General features: G+C 52.4%; 1 protein-coding gene across 1 annotated transcript in view; it reads left to right on the top strand.

Annotated features, from left to right (window-relative positions):
• The window catches only part of CLMN (calmin), a 52,093-nt gene extending 30,389 nt beyond the window's left edge, over positions 1-21,704 (top strand). The window contains exons 5-13 of the mRNA XM_029951886.1: positions 713-805; positions 2,980-3,170; positions 5,057-5,250; positions 6,838-6,920; positions 9,476-11,131; positions 14,281-14,477; positions 18,596-18,656; positions 19,301-19,371; positions 21,486-21,704. Coding sequence (XP_029807746.1) covers positions 713-805; positions 2,980-3,170; positions 5,057-5,250; positions 6,838-6,920; positions 9,476-11,131; positions 14,281-14,477; positions 18,596-18,656; positions 19,301-19,371; positions 21,486-21,654 — 2,715 coding nt within the window. The 3' untranslated portion in view covers positions 21,655-21,704. The remainder of the gene's footprint in view (positions 1-712; positions 806-2,979; positions 3,171-5,056; positions 5,251-6,837; positions 6,921-9,475; positions 11,132-14,280; positions 14,478-18,595; positions 18,657-19,300; positions 19,372-21,485) is intronic.
• The last annotated feature ends 690 nt before the right edge of the window (positions 21,705-22,394 follow it).

Here is a 22,394-nt window from a genome sequence, read left to right on the forward strand (position 1 = left end):
AGTCTCACCAAATCCCAGGCCGTGCTCTTACCCCTGGTCCGGGGAACACAGTTTGAGAACCAGCGCCTTAGGCATTCACCAAAGCATCATCCTGTGGTCAGAACGTAGTTAAATGAATAGGGAATCCCCTAAGGGTTTCTATAATAGATGCATTTTAACCAGGATAGTTCGTAACGATGCAGAAGTTCAGGGCACATGCCTGATCCCAACACACCGTGTGTCACTAGCAGTGGGTAATTATTCAGCGTGGTCCACACTTGCTGGTGTCGGTGTTCTCCAATTGTTGCCTCTGGAGGTTTGGGGGTGGTCGTGTCGCAGACGGACAGACCCAATGGGCAGATCAACTGTCCTTGACAAGAGTGACTCAGACCTTCCCTGGCTATGTGTCCCAGTCACGTCACATGTGGCATCTGTGACATTTCCTCCCCTGAAATGCCGGGATAATAGAAGTACCCACATTATGGGCTTGTTGTGGGTCAGACCGAGTCCATCCTGACAAGGAGCTTAGACGAGCCTCTGCCCATGGTACGTACAATGCACGTGCTTCTAAAACATGTTGACATTCGTTTTGCATGCTGGGGTCCCAGAGGCGGCCCTGGGCAGCACTGAGCGATACAGACAAGGAGGCGCAGGTCCATGAGGGCATCAGAAAACAACAGCTTACAACCTGCTTGAACACCCGTGCTAAAGCTCATAAATTGCTTCTCTCCAGGTAAAACTGGTTAGCATCGACGCAGCGGAAATAGCGGACGGCAACCCCTCATTGGTTCTTGGGCTAATATGGAACATTATTCTCTTCTTCCAGGTAATTTCCTTTCCATAACGCACAGCCACGATCTCCTAGAGCCTGCTTAGTGCCAACACAGCAGAGTGGGGTCAGATCGAGGGAGACTGGAAGGCCCTTCTTCTGATAGAGTTGACCTCTCTGTTTCTTGCAAAAGAACCAGAGAAATCTGGTTGCCAAAGTCCCTGTGATTTTAAAAGTGGCCTGAGTTCTGTTCTCCAGAAGAGTCTAGCCATCCTCTTGGGACTTAAAGAGCTAAACATATGCTTCAGAAAATAATTTTGTTCTGAAGTGTCACAAAAACTGGGGAGTTACTTGTGACCAAAAGTTGAACTTGGAGTTGACTTTCCTAAAACTACTCATGCGTGGCAGATGTAAATTAAAGAGCCGGACGAGAGATAGCGGTAGGAAGAGGCATCCGTGACGGGCCAGGGTGTGCTCTCCGTCCGTGGCGGCTTCAGCCTCTGTTCAGAAATGCAGATTCTATAGGGAAGCCCAGGATCTATGGCTGGAGTGTGAAGGCAGCGTTTAAAACAACTTGAGTTCAGGAACGCCTGGGTGGCTCAGTTGGCTGGGTGTCCAGCTTCAGCTGGTCATGATCTCACATTCTGTGAGTTCGAGCCCCAGGTCGGGCTCTGTGCCCGCAGCTCAGAGCCTGGAGCCTGCTTCAGATTCTGTCTCTCTCTCTCTCTCTGCTCCTCCCCAGCTTGCTCGCTCTCTCTCACCCCCCAAAAATTAATTAATTAAATTAAAAAAAATTGCTCAAGTTCTTATCCCTGAAGAGGAAGGAGTAAGGCATCTTCTAAAATGCCTTCTTCTGAAATAGAAAATCATGGCTCTTGACGGAGTCGCCCTCCTACGGGTAAAAACGGACCTGCAGGAAGGTGGCTTGTTGGAGCTGGCCCCTCATTGCTGGTGTGGCTGAGGGGAATGTGCACCAGCCAGGTGTAGGGACAACAGATTCAGTTCTACGTGAGCCTGGACCTTAAAACAACCAAAGGCTGTCTCTCTGAGCCTCAGTTTCCACATCTGTGAGATGGGAGCAGTGGTCAGCCCTGTGGGAAAGCCCTCTGTCAACTGTACAATGTTAAATACAGGCTTCACTTAGTAATGTTTTTATCAAACCCTTGGACGGATACTAGAAACATGCACATAAAGTCAGGGCCTCACATCCAGCCCAGATAACCATCCATCCATTTGTTCATTCAGTAAATGTCTATTTAGTTTCTCCTATGTGTCAGGCTCTGCACACAAGAAGTCCTGCCCTCCTGACTCCCTGGGTTCACGGACAAGACAGTCCCATAGTGTCCCTGTGGCTGAAGGTTATGATCAAGCTGTGCACAGAGTGTTGTTAGAACGCTGAGCAGGAGCACCTACCCCACAGGAGGAAGAGGAAGGAGGAAAACTCCGTGGAGGAAGTGACACCAGAGCGGGGTTTTGAAGGATGAGGGTGAATGCGTTAGACCAGTTCGCCAACTTTGCTGTGCATGCAGATGCCCCGGGGGTGGGGTTGGAATGCAGATTCTGATGCTCTGGGTCAGGGGCAGGGCCTGGCATTCTGCATTTCTCACAAGGGACACGTGGTAGGAGCCACATTTCGAGGAGCCAGGGATTTGGTGATGGAGGGAAGGGACGCGTAGGCGGCAGGACCAGGATGCACTTAGGCGTAAGGCTTGAAACAGCATGGTGCATTCTGGGACCGACAGGCAGAGAGGAGCAGGATAGGTGGAATCTGGCCAGGAAGACCTTGCGTGTGTGTCTGTGTATGCGCGCACGCACACATGGCCAAATTACAAAAGAGAGAGTATCCAGAAAGAGGTCAGCTTCCCTGTGAGGTGTCCACAGGCACCACAAGCCAGTGAAACCGTCTGGCCACCGCATGGTCATCAGGAAGCCTCTTCTGCCTGGTTGGAGACCCAGTTGTACGTGAGCTGGACCCTCACGTACAGCTTGTTCCTGTGACAGTCACACAGATATTAGTGTGATTTATGTGAACGGTGAGATAATTAATGGCTTCTGTGTGGGGGCCCATGTTACAAATTAGGTTGACCTCATGCCTGTGTCACGCATTAGGTTGACCTCAGGCCATGGCCATTCTTACGGGGAAGATCTAACGCTTCACTTTGTGGCCTGGGGTCAGATGAGGGTTGGCACCGAGTCTGTCCCTGGGGTCTGAAATGCCATTTTCCTTCCAGATTAAGGAGCTCACAGGCAATCTGAGCAGGAACTCTCCATCTTCCAGCCTGTCACCTGGCTCGGCGGGCACAGATTCAGACTCTTCCTTCCCACCCACGCCCACCGTGGAGAGAAGCGTGGCGATATCAGTGAAGGATCAGAGGAAGGCCATCAGGACCCTGCTGGCATGGGTGCAGAGGAGAACGAGGAAGTAAGCCATCGCCCCCTGCCCCCACCCCCATGAAGTCGTCAGGCAGAGGGAGGGCCCCCCACCCCGGAGAGGGGAGAGGATAGGGGCACTAGCATAACACTAGGTTATGTGCCTATGGCTTCATGTAGACTCAACAGGGAGCGCTGTGCATTTTCAGTTTCTGCACACGCAAAGCTGTATTCGCAGAATGGTGTGCAGAAAACTAATGGGAGAATTTGAATACAAATCGAAGGGGCTTTGCCTCCATTAAATCCCAAAGTAGGAGAGGCTCTTGGATCCTTATATGACGTACGTATTCATTGTTAGGCTTCAGGGCATCTTTCAGGGCCCGTACCTAGTAAACTCTAATCACAATAAAGGCTGTGATGTGGTGTGACCCCCCACACCAGCAGGCCAGGGCTCTCGGCAATTTTGTATCAGGTCTCTCACTGACAGCTAGCTGACAGCCGCTGGGACCCTGGGCTGCGGCGGGGACAGCTAGAAAGGGAGGCCACGTGCAGAGAGAGAGCCACACCCAACGAGGGGCCCCCCAGCTCTGCCCCGCACAGACCGGAGGCCTTCCTGGGACATCACAGCCGAGTCGGTGGCGAGACAGTGACTTATCACTGCCTGCCTTCCAGGACAGTTCGGGTGAAGTGGAGTGAGCTCATGAAAGCACCTTGTGCTTGAGCAGCACTTAATAAGCACCCACACCTCGGGGCCTCTCTCCCTGGTATATGGAAATAAAACAGAAAGAAAGAAGAAGAGAGTTGGATCTTTGGGTTTTGACTGAGGAGCTGAGTAGGATAGAGTGGGTTAATGTACGCATCTGTTCAATGGGTTTACAAATAAATCAACCCAAAGAGACCCCGTTGCCGGGAGGTAGGGTGACCATCAAGGAGAGCACGTGTCCTCGGGATGATGGAGCAGCCCTGCGTCTCCATTGGCGGTGGCGGTGGCCACAGGGTCTGTACTTGACAAAATGGCATGGACTGCACATCACCCCACGGGAACGACACAGCCCAATCCAAACAAGGTCCGTGGCTCACAGGCTCGTGGCACTGTCAGCGTCCTGCCTTTGATGCCATACTCAGTACACTCGGTGACGTAAGGTGCACCGAGGGAAGCCGTGTAGACGGCAGAGGAACGCTCCTACCGCCTCTCCAGCTTCTTAGGAATCGCAGATGATTGCTAAATAAAAATAGTTTTTCAGAGAGTTCAGTGGCCACTGTTGGAAGCCGGGTGGCGTCTCGGGTTGGTTCTACAGGAAATTGATGCCTGGCAGCATCGTCTATCTTTGCCCCTCCGTTTTCAATTGGTAGTGTGATTTATGTGAATATTGAGAGAAAAATCGGTAGCTTCTGTGTGCTACCCTGTGTCGCACATTAAGTTGACCTCATGCCACCGCCACTCTTGTGGGTGAGAGCTAACGCTTCGCCCCCACGGCCACCAAGAGGTCACAGTAAAATGGCCCCCGTTTTACAACTGAGGAATTTGAGGGCCAGAGAGAAACACATGACTTATAGCCGTGGGAACCCACGGGGTGGGGGTGGGGCGGGCAGGAGGGGAACGTGGGGCCTTTCTGGCTCCATTTTGGTCGCACACCCTTATTTACTGGCTTGCCCGTCACTGAAAAGCGAGCTGTGTGTAGTTCCTCCGTGCGTGTCGGGGAATCTGGGAACACCGGGGCCCGTTTTGCTGACTCGTGTGTAACACACACTATTCTGTTCTGTTTCTCCGGACACGGAGATCGAGCATTGGGTACAGTGTTCCCGGGACTCAGGGCCTAAGGCGTCTTCGCCGGCAGCTCCTGGCCCCCCTCGGAGGCCAGCGAGGCTTCCGCGTGTGACATCCTCGGGATTCACGTCCTGACCTGCGTCGCGGCCGCCGCGGCCGCTCTGCTTCAGGTATGGGGTGGCGGTGCAGGACTTCGCGGGCAGCTGGAGGAGCGGGATGGCGTTCCTGGCCGTCATCAAGGCCATCGACCCCAGCCTGGTGGACATGAAGCAGGCCCTGGAGGACTCCATGCGGGAGAACCTGGAGAAGGCCTTCCGCATCGCGCACGAGGCTCTTCACATCCCCAGGCTGCTGGAGCCCGAAGGTGAGCCTGCTTCCCCCGCTTCCTCTTGAACACTCTGTATCGCATCTGTAACACAGGCTGCCTGGGTCGAAAAATTGGGAAAATACAGGAAAATCAAATGAAGACATTTTTAAATTTTTCCTGTACTCCTACCCCTTAGCATTCTTCAAAGCATCTCATCATAGTTTTTCTTTACAGAATTAAGACCATTTGGCATATGTATACAGTTGACCCTTAAACAATACGCATGTTGGAAGTGCTAACTGCCCACTGCGTGTGGTTGAAAATCCATGTATAGGGCACCTGGATGGCTCAGTCGATTGAGTCTCAGACTTCAGCTCAGGTCATGATCTTGTAGATTGTGAGTTTGAGCCCCCCGTCGGGCTCACGACTGCCAGCACACAGCCTGCCTCACAGCCTCTGTTCCCCTCTCTGTCTCTTCCCCTCCCCCCCTCAAAAATAAACATAAAAAAAAAAAGAAAATCCATGTATAACTTCTGACCCCCCAGAAACTGAATTTCGAATAGCCTACTGTTGACTAGAGCCTTACCAATAGCAAGAACAGCTAATTCACACATGTTCTGTACATTATACGGGTCGCACGCTACTTACGGTAAAGTAAGCTGGAGAAAAGGAAACGTTATCGAGAAAATCACAAGGAAGAGAAAATACGCTTACTGAACTCTACTGACCCAAAAACCTGCATGTACGTGGACCCACACAGTTCAAACTCAAGTTGCTCAAGGGTCACCTGTAGATGTGTATTTTACTGTTTTTTATTAAGTTTTCTGGTTTTAATTCCAGTACAGTTAATTTTAGGAGTCGAGTGGCTTCACGATTCTATACGTTGTTCACTGTGCATCATGATAAATGTCCTCTTCACCCCCATCACCTATTGGTATTTTACTTTTTTTACTTACCATTAAGTACATTAATTAATTAATTATGTTATCAATTATGATGTAAGCACTCTGCCTGTTGCTATCGTGCCTTTGTTATATGTTTTTAATGGCTGCACAGTGGTCCATCTAGGGGGCATCCCAAAATTCACTTAGGTCTTCCGTGGGTGGACATCAAGGTTATTTCAAAAAGGTCCTGTTTCTATACAACACGTGGTAAACCTCTTACTGAATAGAGCTCAGGGTGCATCATGGGATTGTTTTCTTCAGGACCAGACCCCGTCCATGGAACACCAGAGTTGGAAAGTGCATGCCTTTTCCGGGCCCTTGGCTGTCCGTCAAATTGGTTTCCACCTGACTTGGGCTGCTCTGGGACTTCCGTCAGCAGGGGGTCAGGGTCACGGCTCACCAGACTCACTGATAGGGCCGAGCACTGGCTGCTCCCAGTGGGGGAATCCAGGCAGCGGGGACTAGCGGACAGCCTTGGAAAGGCGGAATCGTGGATTCTACTTCCCACCTCTTTTCATCAGGCAGATGTGAGACGTTAGCCACACGATCCATCCTCTCTGGTGTCAGTCTCCTCAAGCATAAAATAAATAGAAAAAAAAATCTCAGTGGTCTGTGGGACTCTTCACCAACAAGCGTCCCTCGATCCTGTCTGAAGCTCACCTGTTGATCATCCTTCTAACGCCTGTGTCTCTCTCAACAGACATCATGGTTGACACACCGGATGAGCAGTCCATCGTGACTTACGTGGCACAGTTTCTGGAACATTTCCCGGACTTGGAAGCTGTATGTTTGTTTCCTTACCTTTGATTTAGAAACGATTTCCATCTGCCGGCCGTCAAACGGAGCTCTGATGAAATGAGCAGTCCTAATCCAAACTGGGTCTCAGGTCCCTTGAGGGTTGCCTTGGTACATTCTAATTTCAGAATCATGGATAAGACACTTTACATTTATTTTTTTATTATTTTTAAATGTTTATTTTTTGAGAAGGAGAGCAAGCACATGAGTGAGCAGGGGACGGACAGAGAGACAGGGAGATGGAGAATCCCAAGCAGGCTCCACATTGTCAGCACAGAGCCCGAGGTGGGGCTTGAACCCACAAACCATGAGATCATGACCTGAGCCAAAATCAAGAGGCAGATGTTTAACTGACTGAGACTCCCAGGCACCCCAAGTTTAGTTGATTTTAATAAACCTTTGGTAAGCCCTGGTCACCGATATACCAGACTCTGCCCCTGGCTTAATGGCCCAACATATGGTTTATTTGGGTAAATATATGTACATAGAAGGCAGTGACACATCCTGTCTCTTTCTCTCTCTCTTTCTCTCTCTCTTTCTCTCTCTCTCTCTCTCTCTCTCTCTCTCTCTCTCTGTCTCTCAAGAAAAAGAAAGAAAGAAAGAAATATAATAAAAAGAAAGAAGTGACCTTCTTTGAAGACCAATTAGATTGAGTTGGTTAATATGTTCTTCTAACATCCTGTACACATACTGATGTTTTTCCTACATTTCCTGTCAATTAGCTTGAGGAAACAGGTTAAAAAATCTCCCACTTGGGGTTGTGGAGTTTCTTGGTCCTGTTAGCTTTTGCTTGATGGTGTCGACGCTGTGCTATAAATTCGTGCACATTTAAGATTGTCATATCTTCCTGACGGCTCAATCATTGTATTTTTCTGCAATTTCAATCTGTGCCTGGAAATCTACTTGGTTTTATAAGAAGATACCAGCTTTCTTATAATTAATGCATACATGATATATCTCTTTCTCTTTCTCTTCTGGTGTATGCGTGCTCATATTTAAAGTGTATCTCTTACAAGTAGTATATGGTCAGGTCTGATTTTTTATATATTCTGAAAAGAATTAGTGTGTCACCTTATTAGTGTATTTCTCAACTATTTACACAGATTTAACCTACCATCCTGATTATTGATTTCATTGGTCCTATAAATTATTGATTTCATCAGTCCTATGGTCTCTGTCCTATGCTCCTTCCTACCTAACATTCTCTAGATTATTTGATTATTTGTTTTCACTTCTATGGCATCTCCTCTCTTGGCTTTTTGGCCACAACTTTTTGTCTTATCTTTTCAGTAGTTTCTCTAGGAATTATAAGACTCATCTTGAACCTACTTTAGTCTGCCTTGAATTACTATTATACCCCATAAAGTAAAACAAGTATTTTAGGCATCTATGTAACAGTGTAATTCCATTCACTTCTCTATTTCTTTGTGCTATTACTGTCATTTACTTTACTTCAGCATATGTTTTAATGGCCGATGTTTTGTTATTATTACTGCTTTCAATAGTCAGGAGACTTTTTAAGGAAAAAGGAAAGCTTTGAGATGGTCTTCAATATCCACCGTATAGTTACCATTTGGGGTACTTTTCATTCCCTTCTTCAGATCCAGGTTTGCCTCCCTTCAGCCTACAGAACCACTTTCTTACGTATTTCTTGTAGTCTTTGTTAAACCATTTCTTTTGGAGTCTTTTATTTGCTAGTTCTAACCCTGGGTCATATTTGAATCTGCTTCTAATGACTGTTGTTTCTCTTGATTGTGAGTCTCATTCTCCTGCTTCTCCATGTCTTAAAACTTCTTATTTTGTGCCAGACCTGGCATATAAAAGAAGAGTAGTGATTGAGGTTGCCCCAATTTTTCCCCCAGAGAAGGCAGCCTTTTCCCAAACAAGGAGCCGATCGAGGAGCTGACGGTGTTGACTTCCTCCAGAGTTGGTAGCAGCTACACCGCAGTTTTATTTAATGTCAGCTCTCTGGTTTCATGTGATTTTTGGATGAGGTCAGCCAGCTCTCTCCACCAGGATGCTGGGAGCCAAGCTCTACAAGACCACCCAGACTGCTCTCTGCTTTTTGGCCCTGCTCTCGCTCTCAGCTATTTCTGACTTCACAAAAGTCCTGTGTGTCGAGAATGAGTATATGAAGAGAATGGGTTTTGCATTTGAGGCCCCTCCATATTGGATCTCTCACACTGGCCCCTGCAATCGGTCAAGATTTGGCTAATTAATCTTCCCTTGTCTTGGGTAAGTTCACTCTCCTATTCATACTCAGACGAGACAGGAGCCCACCGGTCTGAAGCAGCTGACATATCAGAAGGGCTCATCCTTCCCTACAGTTCCATTTGCTGAGACTTCTTTGCACATTTTCTCAACCTATCTGGCATTTTCACGTTTCGGCAGGAGAATCCATCTGCCTCTCCGATTTAGAGCACTTCTTGAGTTCGTTCTGAAATGGCTTTTTCCACGCCAGTTTCTGTTTAATGAGGGGGGAACAGACACTCTACTCCGACACTCCTCTGATTGACTTCACATTGTCCTGTGTCTCTTCACAGGAGGATTTCGTGGATTCGGATAAAGAAGCCCCTATCGAATCCACCTTTGTCCGCATCAGAGAAACCCCTTCTGAACAGGAGAGCACAGTCTTCCTTCTGACTGAAGATGGGGAGCGAGCCTACACTATCAACCATGAAGCCAGCCAGCCACCACCCTCCAAAGTCTTCGTCTGTGACAAGTCCGAGAGCGCAAAAGAGTGCTTCCTGGGTGGTGTGCCCAGCCGGCTGCTGTCAGACAGCTCTACCGAGTTCATGCACCAGATCATCGACCAGGCCCTCCTAGGGGTCCCAGGGAAGTCTGGCAGCACCAGTGAGCCGTCTCCAGAATCTTCCATCTTATCATCCAGAAAGGACAACCAGAGGTCCAACTCTTTGCCCATCAAGAAGACCGTGCACTTTGAGGCGGACACTTTCAAGGACGCTTCCTGCAGTAAAGACCCTTTCTATGGTCAAGACCTGTGCTTTGAAGGGAGCCTGAGAGGGACAAAGGATTCGTTGTCAAAGCAGGATGGGGACATCCTGGCAGTTGAGATCGCGGAGGAAAAGCCAAAGCAGGAAGCCCCAAAGATTTCGGAAGCAGCCTCTGATGAGTCCCCAGGTGACGAGTCTTCGGTGGACGGTGAGATCAGTCATTTGCAGGCTTCCGAGAGTTGTCCCTCGTGGAATGGGGTGCTGGAGGGTGTAGCCGATGGAGGGAAGGAGAGTCGTCCCCTGTCGCCCCTCGGGGACAACACAGTTATGGCCGATTCCATGGAAATCAAGGTCAAGCTGCTGACCGTAGAAGCGATGGGTGAGGAAGACTATTTTGAAGGCGTACCTTTAAAAGCCTCTAAGTTCAACAGTGACCAAAGAGATTTTGCCTTGACCAGCCAGGCCCTCAGTGAGGGTCCTCTGCCTCCTGAGAAGAAACCTGTCGAGGAAGAGGTTTTGGAAAATCATGCTGAGAAATTAGGGAAGAGGAAAAGTAAATCCACGCACCAGAGGAAAGACTCAGATGAGTCCCCAGAGAGGCTGGACAAGCAGGAACCTCGCCAGGACCCTGGGCAAGAAGTCCAAGGCGGTTCTTTGGCCCCCGAGGAGGCGCCGGTGGATAGAAAGCCGGAAGTGTATGAGAAGCCCAAACACAAGTCCACGTGGCACCATTGGGGGGAAGACGAGGGGGAAGATGAGGGGCCGCAGTGGCTGGATAGGGAGCTGCCCTCCAACCCCCCGAACAGCAGCGTCAGCCTGGAGACCCTGCGCAGCCACAGCGAGGAAGGTGTGGACTTCATGCCCTCCCCGCCCCTGTCCAAGGTGTCCGTCATTCCCCACGACCTCTTCTACTACCCACACTACGAGGTGCCCCTGGCTGCCGTGTTGGAGGCTTATGCGGAAGGCTTGGAGGATTTGAAAATCGAGGACCTGGATGTGGAGGAGCCAGAGGACTATCTGCGTGCCCTGGGGCCCGGGGACAAGGCCGAGGAGGCCGAGGTCTCTTGGGACAGCCATAGATTCCCGGGGCTGGGCGAGAACGTCCCCAAGGCCACCGTCCCCACCCCGAGTACCGACAGAGATGCCGAGGGCACCAGACCAGCCTTGGAGCCCACACCCCCATCCCCACTGGAAGACCACCAGCAAGAGGAGGCTGCAGAGGGTGGTCCTGGGGAGAGCCATCAGGTACGTGGTCGCCGGTACAGGAGCCCCGGGCCCTGCACGGATTCTGCTTTTGTCCGGGACTCCGCTGCCACCTCCATAAACTAGGGGGTGATTCGGCCAGTTTAAGGAGATGCTCCCTCACTCAGGCTCAGACAAGGGCAGGGCTGGCCCCTGAGAGGAGCCCTCCTGAGGGTTTGGGCCTTGGAGGGCCCCCTGGGCTCCCCGAGCACTGCTCCTGCCCACAAGGCCGCCAAGAGGAAGGAACGAGGGCCCTGCATCATAGCAGTAATAATTGGAAATGGTGACCAGGAGCACACCTACTGTGTGCTTAGCAGACCCTGACCCCGCCTCCTGCAGCCCGAGGAAACCGAGTGAGGCCTTGAATCTGACTCTTGCCCTGCTTTTTGAAGGGTGCCTATTGGCAGTTATCTGGCTCCTGAGCTTAGAAGTGGGGGACACGCACTCCAGAGTTTTAGCAGCTGGGCCCACACTTAATCTGCCACTTGGTGTCCCCATTTCATCTGGCCCGGCAGCTCAAGGGGCCACCTGAGTGGGCAGTGAAGGGGTTCAGGGGACCCTGACCTGCTCCTCCTCTTGGTCCTCTCCCTTCCCTCCCCTCCAGCCAAGCCAGCCTCCCCTCTACCTCCCAGGCAGCCACACTCTGCTCTGCCCCTCCCCCTCCCCCTATGACTCATTCCTCTTCCAAGCCCAATGCTAATGACACCTCCTCCCAGGAGGCTTCCCAGCTTCTCCCTGGGCATTTGCTTCTCCTCTATAGCCAGTGACATGGGACAGCTCTCTACTCTTCTCGGTAACCTGATTTTGTGACTTGTGATTTTCTCTCCCAGGAGAGAGTGAGTGTTGATATGTTAATCTTCGGATACTGTAGAGCAGCCCGGCAGGGCTGATGGTGCAGGAAACAAAGATTGCATGATGGTTTGGGGGAGAGTGTATAAGTTGGACACAGGGTAAATTAAACACCAAGGTAAATGATGGAGCTCCGGCTCACGGCAGGAGAGAGTCTAGGCTGAGCGAGGTGCTGGAAGGTGCTCAGAGGGATGAGAAATCCTAGCATCTGGAGAGGCTGTAAGAGAAAGGGACAATATCAGTAGCCTTAAGAGACATTTAGAGTCTAGATAGACCGGAAGTGGAGCTTGGACTTACTGGTTCGCCACCCCCAGATGATGTGCTGGATGGAGCAGAGTTCTCAGATAGTAAAAGCCTAGAGGCAAGCCGCTGGATGGGGAAGAGAGTGAGGAGGTTCCGGGCGCCAGAACCCACCTGCCATCTACTGCTTCTGCCCCCAGGGAGGGGACCCCAGTCCCGGGCCCCGCCCCCTACCCCTGCGGTCTTCTGACTTGTTGGAAGCCAGCCCAGCCCAGCAGGCTCTTCCAGCAGGGGACCCCAAGACCCAGCGGGGTAGACCTGGCCCTCGGTGAGATCATATCTTGGAGTCCCCAGGCTGAGGGACCGTGAGGACAGCAGATCTTTTAGGACAAAAGAAAAGGGACGGAGTAGGTGGCAGGAGGTAAGATAAGCCTACCTTGTTGTCCTGCCCCTCTGTGCTACTAAAAATAGAGTATTAGCAGCCCAGTTCCTCTCCCCGGACAGACTGACTGCAGCCTACTTCTCTCCTGCTTCACAAAAACGAAAGTCATTCACCAAAAGCGGGTTGTGCTGGTGCGTGTGCCCAGCATGCGACGGTGACTCGGGGTGTGGCTGAAGGAGTGAGACCAGGAGACACAGATTCCAGTCCACCTCACCCTGAACTGAGCGTGAGCCCTGGGAAGAGCTTCCGCTCCTTCTGTCCGCATCTCTGGGCTCTGAGCTGCCCCCGATGGCTGCCCCCCATCCAACGAACGGGCACCCACTGCGCCCAGGCACACTGGTCCCTGGCTCCCCGATGTAGCCCGGTGGTCCCGTGGGTGAGCGGAGGGAGGGCTTGTGGCCTGGGATGACAGGTGAGGTCTGTCAGGCAGACAAGAGACACAAGCATTGCTCTGACACCTGGCCCTTCTTTTCCAAAGGAAAAAATACGGGGTGCCTGAGTGGCTCAGTCCTATAAGGGTCTAAATTCAGCTCAGGTCACGATCACGCAGTTCATGGATCCGAGCCCCACGTCGGGCTCTGTACTGACAGTCCGGATCCTGCTTTGGATTCTGCGTCCCCATCCACTCATGCTTGTCTCTCTCTCTCTCTCAAAAATAAATAAACATTAAAAAGATTGTTTTAAAAGAAAAAAAACTTTCCATTGAGATGAGAAAATGGAAAGCTGCTTCTTCTTGTCTTTACACAAAAGTCTCTTCTTGTCGCCTTTCAGAAAAGGTACGATTGGCCCATGGATGGCAGAGGGGGGACAGGCATTCACATTGCTGGGAGCAGATTTAGTCCCCGCCTAGAGCTTTGTTGTCCCTGGTGCAGGGACCGGCTACTCTAACCCTCCTGTTCTGGTGCCTGTGGAGCAGATTACAGCCCCTGAAGGGATGCTTGAGAGGTGGCCCCAAACACTGCTCTCCCCTCCCCCCCTGCATCTCAGTGCCAAAGGGCTTCAGAGTGCCTGATGTGGACCACAGTCAGCGCCGTCCTTGTCAGATAAATGCTAGAGACCTGCACTGTGACCCAGCAAAGGCACGGGGAAGGCGTCCTCCCACAAGCTGTCACCCTGTGTGTGCCTCTCCCAGCCCAGGGGCCACCTTTGCACCTGCTGGCTCACCTGGCTTCCAGGATTCGCTTCTTTCTTGAAGTGGATGAGGATTGTGTGATGGGCCCAACCCTCGCCCAACCGTATGGGGCATCGTTCACACTGTGTGGTATAGTGAGAAGAGACGGAGAGTCATTATACCCACTTGACAGATGAGGAAACTGAGGTGGGGGAGAGAACTAAAGTCAGTTGCTTAAGGTAACTCACACAGCCAGATCTTAGGGACTCTGAAACCCTTGCTGTGTTTACAGTGTGTGGCCTCTGCCCTCTGCCCCCTGAGCTGGAGTGGGGGTGGGCCTCCCTCCCACGGTAGGCTGTGCTGGAAGGAACCCCCGGGAGGGGGCGCCCTAGCTTCCTGGAATTCAGGTGGAACAGAGCACTGCTGGGGGGGCAGGGGGAGGGGGCTTGGTGTCACGCCCTCAGCACGCAGCATGCAACACTGACTTACTTGGGTGTGTTTGTCCTTAAGTCCCAGGAATTTGCAAACTTGGGAAACTTAGCAAACTCTTTAGAAGAAAAGGTAATGGGAGAATCAACCAGCAGTAAAAAGAAGGAAAAAAGGAAGCACATGGACCACGTAGAAAGTTCAACATTTATAGCACCGGGCATCGTCCGATCCTCAGATGACCTGGAAGAAGACACTGCTGACCACGGAGTCCTCCCCAGGTACTTTATCACTGTCTTCTCATCCTAGGCACCGAGCTCGACAGTTACTCCCTGAACTTGTATCATTCCTGGTTTCTGATTTGGGGGTGGGGGCGGGGGAGGAACACAGGACGGGACCCACAGCAAGGGAAACACAGGTTCACACAGAAAGTCAACTGGCCAGTTGGTCTTTTGGCAGAAGCAGAAACAGACCCGTCCTCACTGCACCCTGTTCCCCCCGCCACCCAACCTCGCCACCGCCAACCCTGCTCATGGGCAGCAGGGCCGGGGGGCCCAAAGCCTGCCGTCTCCCGGCTCCCAGGACCTTTGGGTGGAAGCTGGCAGTGGGCAGCGAGATGGCAGAACCGGGGGAGGCGTGGGGGGTCAGACGACAGACTTAGAGGCTCTGGGACGCCCCAGCCCCCCAGTGCGCCCTGGCTGGGCTACGTAGAGACCCAGCTAAGCCGCCTCTAAGCATCTCCTGGAATTTAAAGCAATGCACTCCATAGGCATTGGGAGGGGGCTGTTCATGGCTGTCGCACAAAAGCTGGGACATTAATGACATGGCCTCACCCGTGAATTGGGTCCCGGGAGGTAAGGCTGGTTGGCTAATTCAGGGGAGGAGGGAGCAGGGGGCATAATAATGGGCTCTAACTGATAGGGAAGCTCAAGTCCCTATCTGCTCTGTCACCCCCAGGGCCCCGGGTGAGCCGGCTTGGCCCAGGGAGAACATTTAGCTGCTGCGTGTCAGAAGACCCTGGTTTCTCCCCCTCATCACTCATCGCCACGGAGGCCACTATTTACCCTGCCCTAATGGGTTCAAGCATTTCGCATACATTGCCTCATTAATTCTCACTGCGGTGCCTTAGGCAGGTGGGAGGGACTATGCATCATGATCACCGTGGGCTTGGGGCGGGGAGGGGGCGAGTCTGGGCGCACCTCCCAGCCTAGGAGATGTCCGAGCTGGGGTCTTGGACTCAGACCTGTCAGACCCCATCACCCACATGCTTCCCATGACCACTCGTGAACCACCACCCTGGCTGCAAAAAGAAAATAGTATATGGAGATCAGCATTTGGGGAGGAAGTGGGGAGAAGCCAGTGCAGGGAGAACCGGAAGGAAGACCTGGTGATGTCCTGTTTTCCCCTGCCCTCTGCTTTACTTCTGCGCCTGGGCTCCAGGGGACACAAGGAAGATAGGCGGGGGCCCCAGTGAGGAGGGGCAAGGCACAGCGGAACCCTGCTGCCCACTTTGCCTGGCGCCCCAGGGTCCCTCTCCCTGCAGAGACCCAGTCATGACCACCCAGCAGACATCCGGGTCCTAGCGTATAGCCAGACTGGCTCTAAGTGCAGGTGGCCCCCACGGGCAGGTGGCCCAGGCTACCGTCTCATCCCCCACAGCTCGAGGAGGGGCCACTGGTCATTTTCCGTCACTCTTCACTATGGGAAGATGCAGACACAGCTCCAGCCCCGAGGGGCTCAGGCCGGCGGGAGGGAAGGCGAGCCCCCTCTTCTGTGCTGGAACCGAGGGGAGCACCGTAGGTGTCCAGAGGCATGCGTGGGTTTCACCCTGTGGACCTCAGAGGCAGGTGGAGAGGGTCAGATGCCCTTCGAGGTCGGCACAGAAGGATAGCGGGATCTGGACTTGGGAGAGAAGGTGTTCCAGGCAGGAGAAACGGCCTGGGCAAACGGCTGCCACCCCAGGACATGTTGGCCGGATGTGAGGGGGTCGGGGGGAGGCCGGGGGAGCACTGGGGGGTCGAGCGTCTTGACCTGCGGCAGCCAGACATCTAGCAAAACCCATGCAGGGGAGATGAGACAGAGGGGGTGAGTGTTCGTGGGCGTATGTGGTTGACTCTTCCCGGCAGAGGTTTGATGTGCACGTCGATCTGTGTCGAGCAGACAGCTGTCCCCTCAGTGGTGGTGGCCCGTCCCATTCAGGCAAAGCTGTAATCGTCTCAGCCACGGTAAAGGCTGGGTGCCACCCTGCGCAGATGGTGCAGGGGTGTGGTCGCGGAGGCAACGAGTGAGGCCCCCGGGAACCCCTCCCCTGTGCCAAACCATCTCACCTGCGGGCCACAGTCCAGCGGGTGCCACCACCCCCTTTTGTGACCGGGAAAGGGAGTTCAGAGAAGTCAGTGCCCAGCCCAAAGCTGTGGAACTGGACAGAGCCCCAGGCACCTCGGTGCCAGGCACGGGTGTTTTCCTGGCTGTACCTTGACTGGGTCACCCCTGGGGCATTGCTCTAGGCAGAAAGGCCCATTGTTCCAGAGCCTGCAGCATCCCCACCCCCACCCGGGCTCGTCTGTGTCTGCTCTTGGCCACCTCTGTCCTCCTCCCCAGCCCCTTGGCCTTCGTTGAGATTCCTGAATGCCCCTCAAGCTCTTTTGCCTGTGAGGACCCTCTGTCCCCAGCCTGTTCCCCGGCTTGCTCCTGGGTTTCAGCTACCACTTCCACTTCCTCCAGGCAGCCTTCTTAGATTCCTCCGGGCTACTTTTAATCCTCCTTTATAGGTTCTCACAGTCTCTACTCCGTTTCTTCACTGCATTAACCAAAACAGGAATTTCTCAAACTATTTGGGGATGGATGTATTTATCATTTGCTCTCACCCCGGGCAGTAAGGCAGCTCCCCAGAAGCTGGGGAGGGCACTGGGCCTCGGAGCTCCAGCACTCTGCGCCGCACCTGGCCTGCCGCTGGCCTTTCGTGCAGATTCTGGGGGCGAAGGTGAATAAATGAATGCATTGCTCTCTTGGTCTGTGGAGAGTGGGCTCCGAGGCCCGGCCCAGTGCCTGGCACACAGTAGGGGCTTGATAATGCTGGCTGGGAGGAGGGAGTTCACGATGCAAACCCGAATGGGCCTCCCGTGGATGGTACTAGAATACAGAAACTAGCCGCAATAGGGTACACTGGAAACTAGAGGGAGAGGGAAGAGCAGGGGCCCTTCCTGATGCTGATCCGCTTTCGCCTAGAAAATAGGATAAGCAGATGGGAGTTACTGCGTCTCCAGTTACTCCTGTGAGTTGCGTCAGCACTTAGGGGTCATGGACATTGCTGGGGCCCAGGCACCTGACGCTCTCTCTATGTGGTACATCTTGTTTGGTGTCTGTGCTGTGATATTAGTCTTTGGATTGAGGATGAAGACTGAAGTTTCCCTAGGCTCGCCCAGCACCTGATACATAGTAGGTGCTTAATACCTTTTAGCTGGGCACATGGCCAGTGCAGGGGAAGAGCTTGGTGAGGGTCCAGTGGGCAGGAATACCAAGGCTGCCAATGGTGAATTCCCTGGCAATACGCTCTTGGGTCAAATGCCTTTCTCTCGGACCCCCCAGATGGCACATAGTAGGTTTACCTCGAGGAAAACCCGAGAAGATGGTCTCTGACCCCCAGCACCTAGTTCTCCTGTCGAGCGGCAGGATGGGGCCACTGGGACCCGGCGTGTACCGTACTTCCCACCAATACCGCAGCCCCATGAAGTAGTAGGGCTGGGACTGATAGCCCATTTTACAGATGAGCAAAACTGATCCAAGACGTTAAATACTTGGCCAAGGTTGCCAGCTAATCGGCCAGGAGCCAGGATACAGCCCAGGCCTCTGGCTGGGTATGTTTTGCCACAGCCCTGGGTGAAGCAACTTTAGTAGATGATCAGAGATTCGTTTCTCATCAGCCTCCAAGATATGTCAGAAAATTAGCCTCCTTGCACATGACGGAAAAAGAGGTGCAGACACCTGAGAGCTGGACAGAAAGAAGCCTTGTGCCTAGAAAGCACTAGAAAGGGAGTCTGGATAGCAGATCTCAGCTCTGGTCTGACATGAGCATTCAGAGGACCTTTGGCAACTCCCAGATCTTGGGAAGCTTGGAGAAAGGCCTCCCCGTTCCTTCCCGGAAATCCTAGGACTTTTAAAACTACACGGTCTGCTTCTATTTAAAATTCTCAGTTATTGGTTGTTTTATTTTCTTGTAGATGAGGCCACAGTGTGTCTCTAATATCCATCCTACTATTTGTAAGCACGCTCCCACCCACGTAGGCATATTAGATTCAGTCTCTCCTTTCCGTTGTTGGGTCTGAATGGGGGCGGCCGTTCAGAGGAGTTACGGGGACCTCCCGGTGGCACCAATTCAAAACGTGTGTTTATTTTTCAGGACTAGTCACAGCGACTCCAGCATTTACATTCGACGACATGCTAACAGGTCTTTGGAACCGGTTAGTATGTGAATTTCTTCTTCTGCTGCATGGCCCCCCGCTAATCAATCCGTTTCCATCCTTCTTCCTCCCAGCCCAGAGCTTTGAAATTACTGATGCGCACCAAATACACTTTTGGATAGAAGACAAGCAAATGAAAACCTTGTCGTTAGGCGACTGGATGTCCAATTGGGGCCCTAGGGGATGTAAATAAAGTGCTGGTTGTAAAGCTCGAAGTCCTCTTTGTTGTAAAAAATGCATCCAAGACCTTCTGCCCAGCCCCGCGCACCCCCCCAGAAAGATCGCCCTCAAAGACAGAAGTGCATTGTGGGTGGACAGTCCGCTTTACCTCTGTAGCTACGTAGCTCTGGATGTGGTGGGACCCCAAACACCATGGTCTGCAGCCCCATTCGGGTTGTGGGTGGTGAGGCACCAGCCGGCGGGGAGTCGGGGGTTGAGGCCCCAGCCAGAGAGGGGGTAGGGGGTGGGGGAGAGGTTAGAACACCGTAGAGCATCAGCAGTTTGATTTTGGAACTGTTTGCAAATATTGAGAAAACGCATGGCATGCTCGGCTTTGTATGTTTAAAATCGTTTTATTTTCTGTTTCAGAGATTTCATCTTTACTAATTGGGTTGCGGGGCTTTTGTTTATAAATTTCACTGTAGGATCCTTTTAGCTACGTTCAATTGAGGAACGCAGCAGATCTGGATGACAGAAGAAACCGAACGTTAACCAGGTCGGTGGCTTTACTCCGAGTTCTGTGGGGCTTAAGATGTTTCTTTCTTTTTTAAGTATGCAGCCTGCCTTGTTGGGGGAGGGGTGGCTACACCTGGGCTTCGTTGATGGCAATAGTAATAGTCTGAGGTCAGGCAAGAAAACACCTGCTCCAGAACAAATGAATGTAAACTGGACAGACACAGGAGAGCAAGGGGGAAGTGATGAACGGTGCTGGGCAGGGCATGGTTCGGAAAAGGGGCTTCCCGTTAAAGCCGGGTCTGGGTCTCTAGCCCACAGCTGCATTTATGCGATGCTGGGGCAGAGCCCGGCCGTGGTGACAGGATGCTGTGTGTGTGATCTCTGTGCGCAGCACCTGATGACGTGTCCGTTCTGTGTCCCCGCTGCAGGTACAATACTCAGAGGCTCACTGAGCTGATATTACAGTTTTATGGCATCAGAGCAGACATGAAGAGGGAGTGCAAACATACCAGGATGTCTATGAAAGTATTTCTTGCCGTTCGAGAACTAGATGGCCTAGTCTGATATTGCCGAATTGCCGTAAAACTGCCCACGTAGGACCTAGGAAACTGGAGCAGTCTCGAAAACTCTGACAATCCTGAGATGCTCCTAACCCTGTTAAAGTTACTGAATCACTTAACTGCATTGATTCTTTTTTTTTTTTGTAAATATTTGTCACGGGTTTCAATTGACACAAAAGGTCTTAGATTATTGAAATGGAAAGCCTCTCTGAATGTCTTCCAACACCCATGGGTGTAATCGTCAGAAGCTCACCCCTCTGGCTTTTAAACATAGAGGCAAGGCGTATTTCCCTCCCCTGCCGTGAGATGGAAACTCACGCTGTCCACCAAGCATGGCGTCCTCCGAGGAAAGGAGTGCTTTTCACTTTTAGGAGATAGAGACTTGGAACATTTGTTTTTTTTTATATTTAATTTTTTACATTTATTTATTTTTGAGAGAAAGAGGTTGAGCAGGGGAGGGGCAGAGAGAGAAAGAGACACAGAATCCGAAGCAGGCTCAGAGCCTGATGCAGGGCTGGAACCCACAAACCGTGAGATCATGACCTGTACCAAAGTCGGACGTTCAACCGACTGGCGCCCCGAGACTTGGAAAATTTTAACCAGAAGGTTGATGAATGCAGTCATGCTTTCCATGTTTCTGGAGCATTGACTAGCCCCTTTGTATTGCGAGTAAAGTTTACATTTTTTTCTAGAAACGGTTCTAAGAAAGAAAACTGTCCTTTGTCCGTCATCACACATGAACCCGTTTCTAGACCAAAAGGCAAACGTGGAACCCACGGTTGGCCTCGCTGCTTCTTTATCAGGGGCTCGTTCTGGGACGAGGCGGTTCCCACGGCTCGTAATCTCCCCCGCACGCCCCCAGTGACCTCCCTAGGAAGCTCACACCCCAGGCTTCTGTGAGCAGAGAGCCCCAACCTCCTTCCAGTGGAAGGATGGCCCCAGCCCTTTCCTTAGTGAGAACTGGACGTTAGCCACCAGGGAGAAGCAAAATGTCACTTTCACCCCAACTTCTATAAATTAAAAGAGGGAAGCCAAGTCTGACCAGAAGCAAATCTGGTGATTATTTTCAAGGTTCTATTCCAAAGCCAAAACCAAAACTTGGTGGCTGGGGGTGGGGAGAGCTGCGGGCAGAGGTCGTGCCTTTGTTTCTGAAGGGTGTTTTTAAATGCTCTATGATCAGGGAATCCTTTGGATTACATAAGACACCCCCTCTTACGAACAAATGGCATGGCGCTGTCAGCCTCCAGCTGTGTGTTAAGGCCACTGTGGTATAAAGGAAGGTGTCCTGGACCTGGGGGTGGGTAGTAATTGTGTGGCCCTGAGCAAGCCCCTGAACCCCGTGAGTCTCAACATGCCCATCCTGGCAAATGGGACCGACTGCTTTTTCCCCCCTCAGGTTGTGCAGATGAACTGGGGCCCCGTGAACATGCCTCCCCTTGGGTCTGCACGCGCCCCTCTGGGCCTCTTGACTGGCCCCCTGGGAAGCCCTCGCCTTGCCAGCTGGGCAGTGAGGGTGCAGGCTGGGGAGGCCGGGGAGGTCCCTCCCACCCGGGACCCGCTCGTGACTGCCTTGCCTGTGTCTTCCCTTCTGCAGGAAGGCCAACGACTCTGGCGAAGCCGTGTCGCAGGAGAGCCAGAGCCCACAGAGCGACTCTCTGACGCAGTTTGTCCAGCAGCCGGATATGATGTATTTTATCCTCTTCCTCTGGCTCCTGGTTTATTGCCTCCTGCTCTTCCCACAGCTGGACATCACCAGACTCTGATGCGTGCGTCTGCACAATAAAAACGCCAGGTTCCTGACCAGGGGGCGGGAGTCCTGCTCACTTCCCTTTCATTGGGGTCTGGACGGGGCGCTCTGCACACAGCTGCCCCCTCCCTGCCTCTCCGCTGTTTCCCTTCTCGCCTGTAAGTCCTAAGCATGCACTTCTCTTCCTCTGTGTCCTCAAAACTCAGGTGTCTGTTTGGCCGGATACTTAGGCAGAGTGCGTTCCTGTGTGCCTTGCTTTGTCAGGTGTGAAGCGTCCTTGCTAATATTTAGCCATAGCCTGGTTCCTGGCTCCCGCGTGTAGATTTTAAGGCGCAGGATGGACTTGAGTTCCTGGCCTCTGAGAGGAGGGTCATCCTGATTCAGGGGGGTTGCGCCACACGCAGAGCCTCCACTGGGAAGAAAACTGCCCTGCACGTGTGCCTCCCAGAGCGGGGATCTGAGTGAAGGTGCCGAGCGGCCCTGCACCTGTTGGGGTACGGGGTCTGCGCACCCGGGAGCGGTGACCCCAACGAGGAGAGTGAGGGCTGGGTGGTGAGCCGGGATGCCCTCTCTGTTGTTTTGGGTTGAGGACAGAGATGTAAATTCAGTTTTGTGTTGACTGAATTAAGGTTAAAGCTGTGATCTTCAATATTTCCCACCAACAGAGCCCTCTTCCAAATGAATCCATGGCAGGGGAGAATCCAGATGGCACATTGAAAGCCGAGCTCAGCTGACACGGGGCAGGGCTCGGGATCC

This window comes from Suricata suricatta, chromosome 9 (assembly GCF_006229205.1).
Source record: "Suricata suricatta isolate VVHF042 chromosome 9, meerkat_22Aug2017_6uvM2_HiC, whole genome shotgun sequence".
NCBI classification, from domain to species: domain Eukaryota; kingdom Metazoa; phylum Chordata; class Mammalia; order Carnivora; family Herpestidae; genus Suricata; species Suricata suricatta.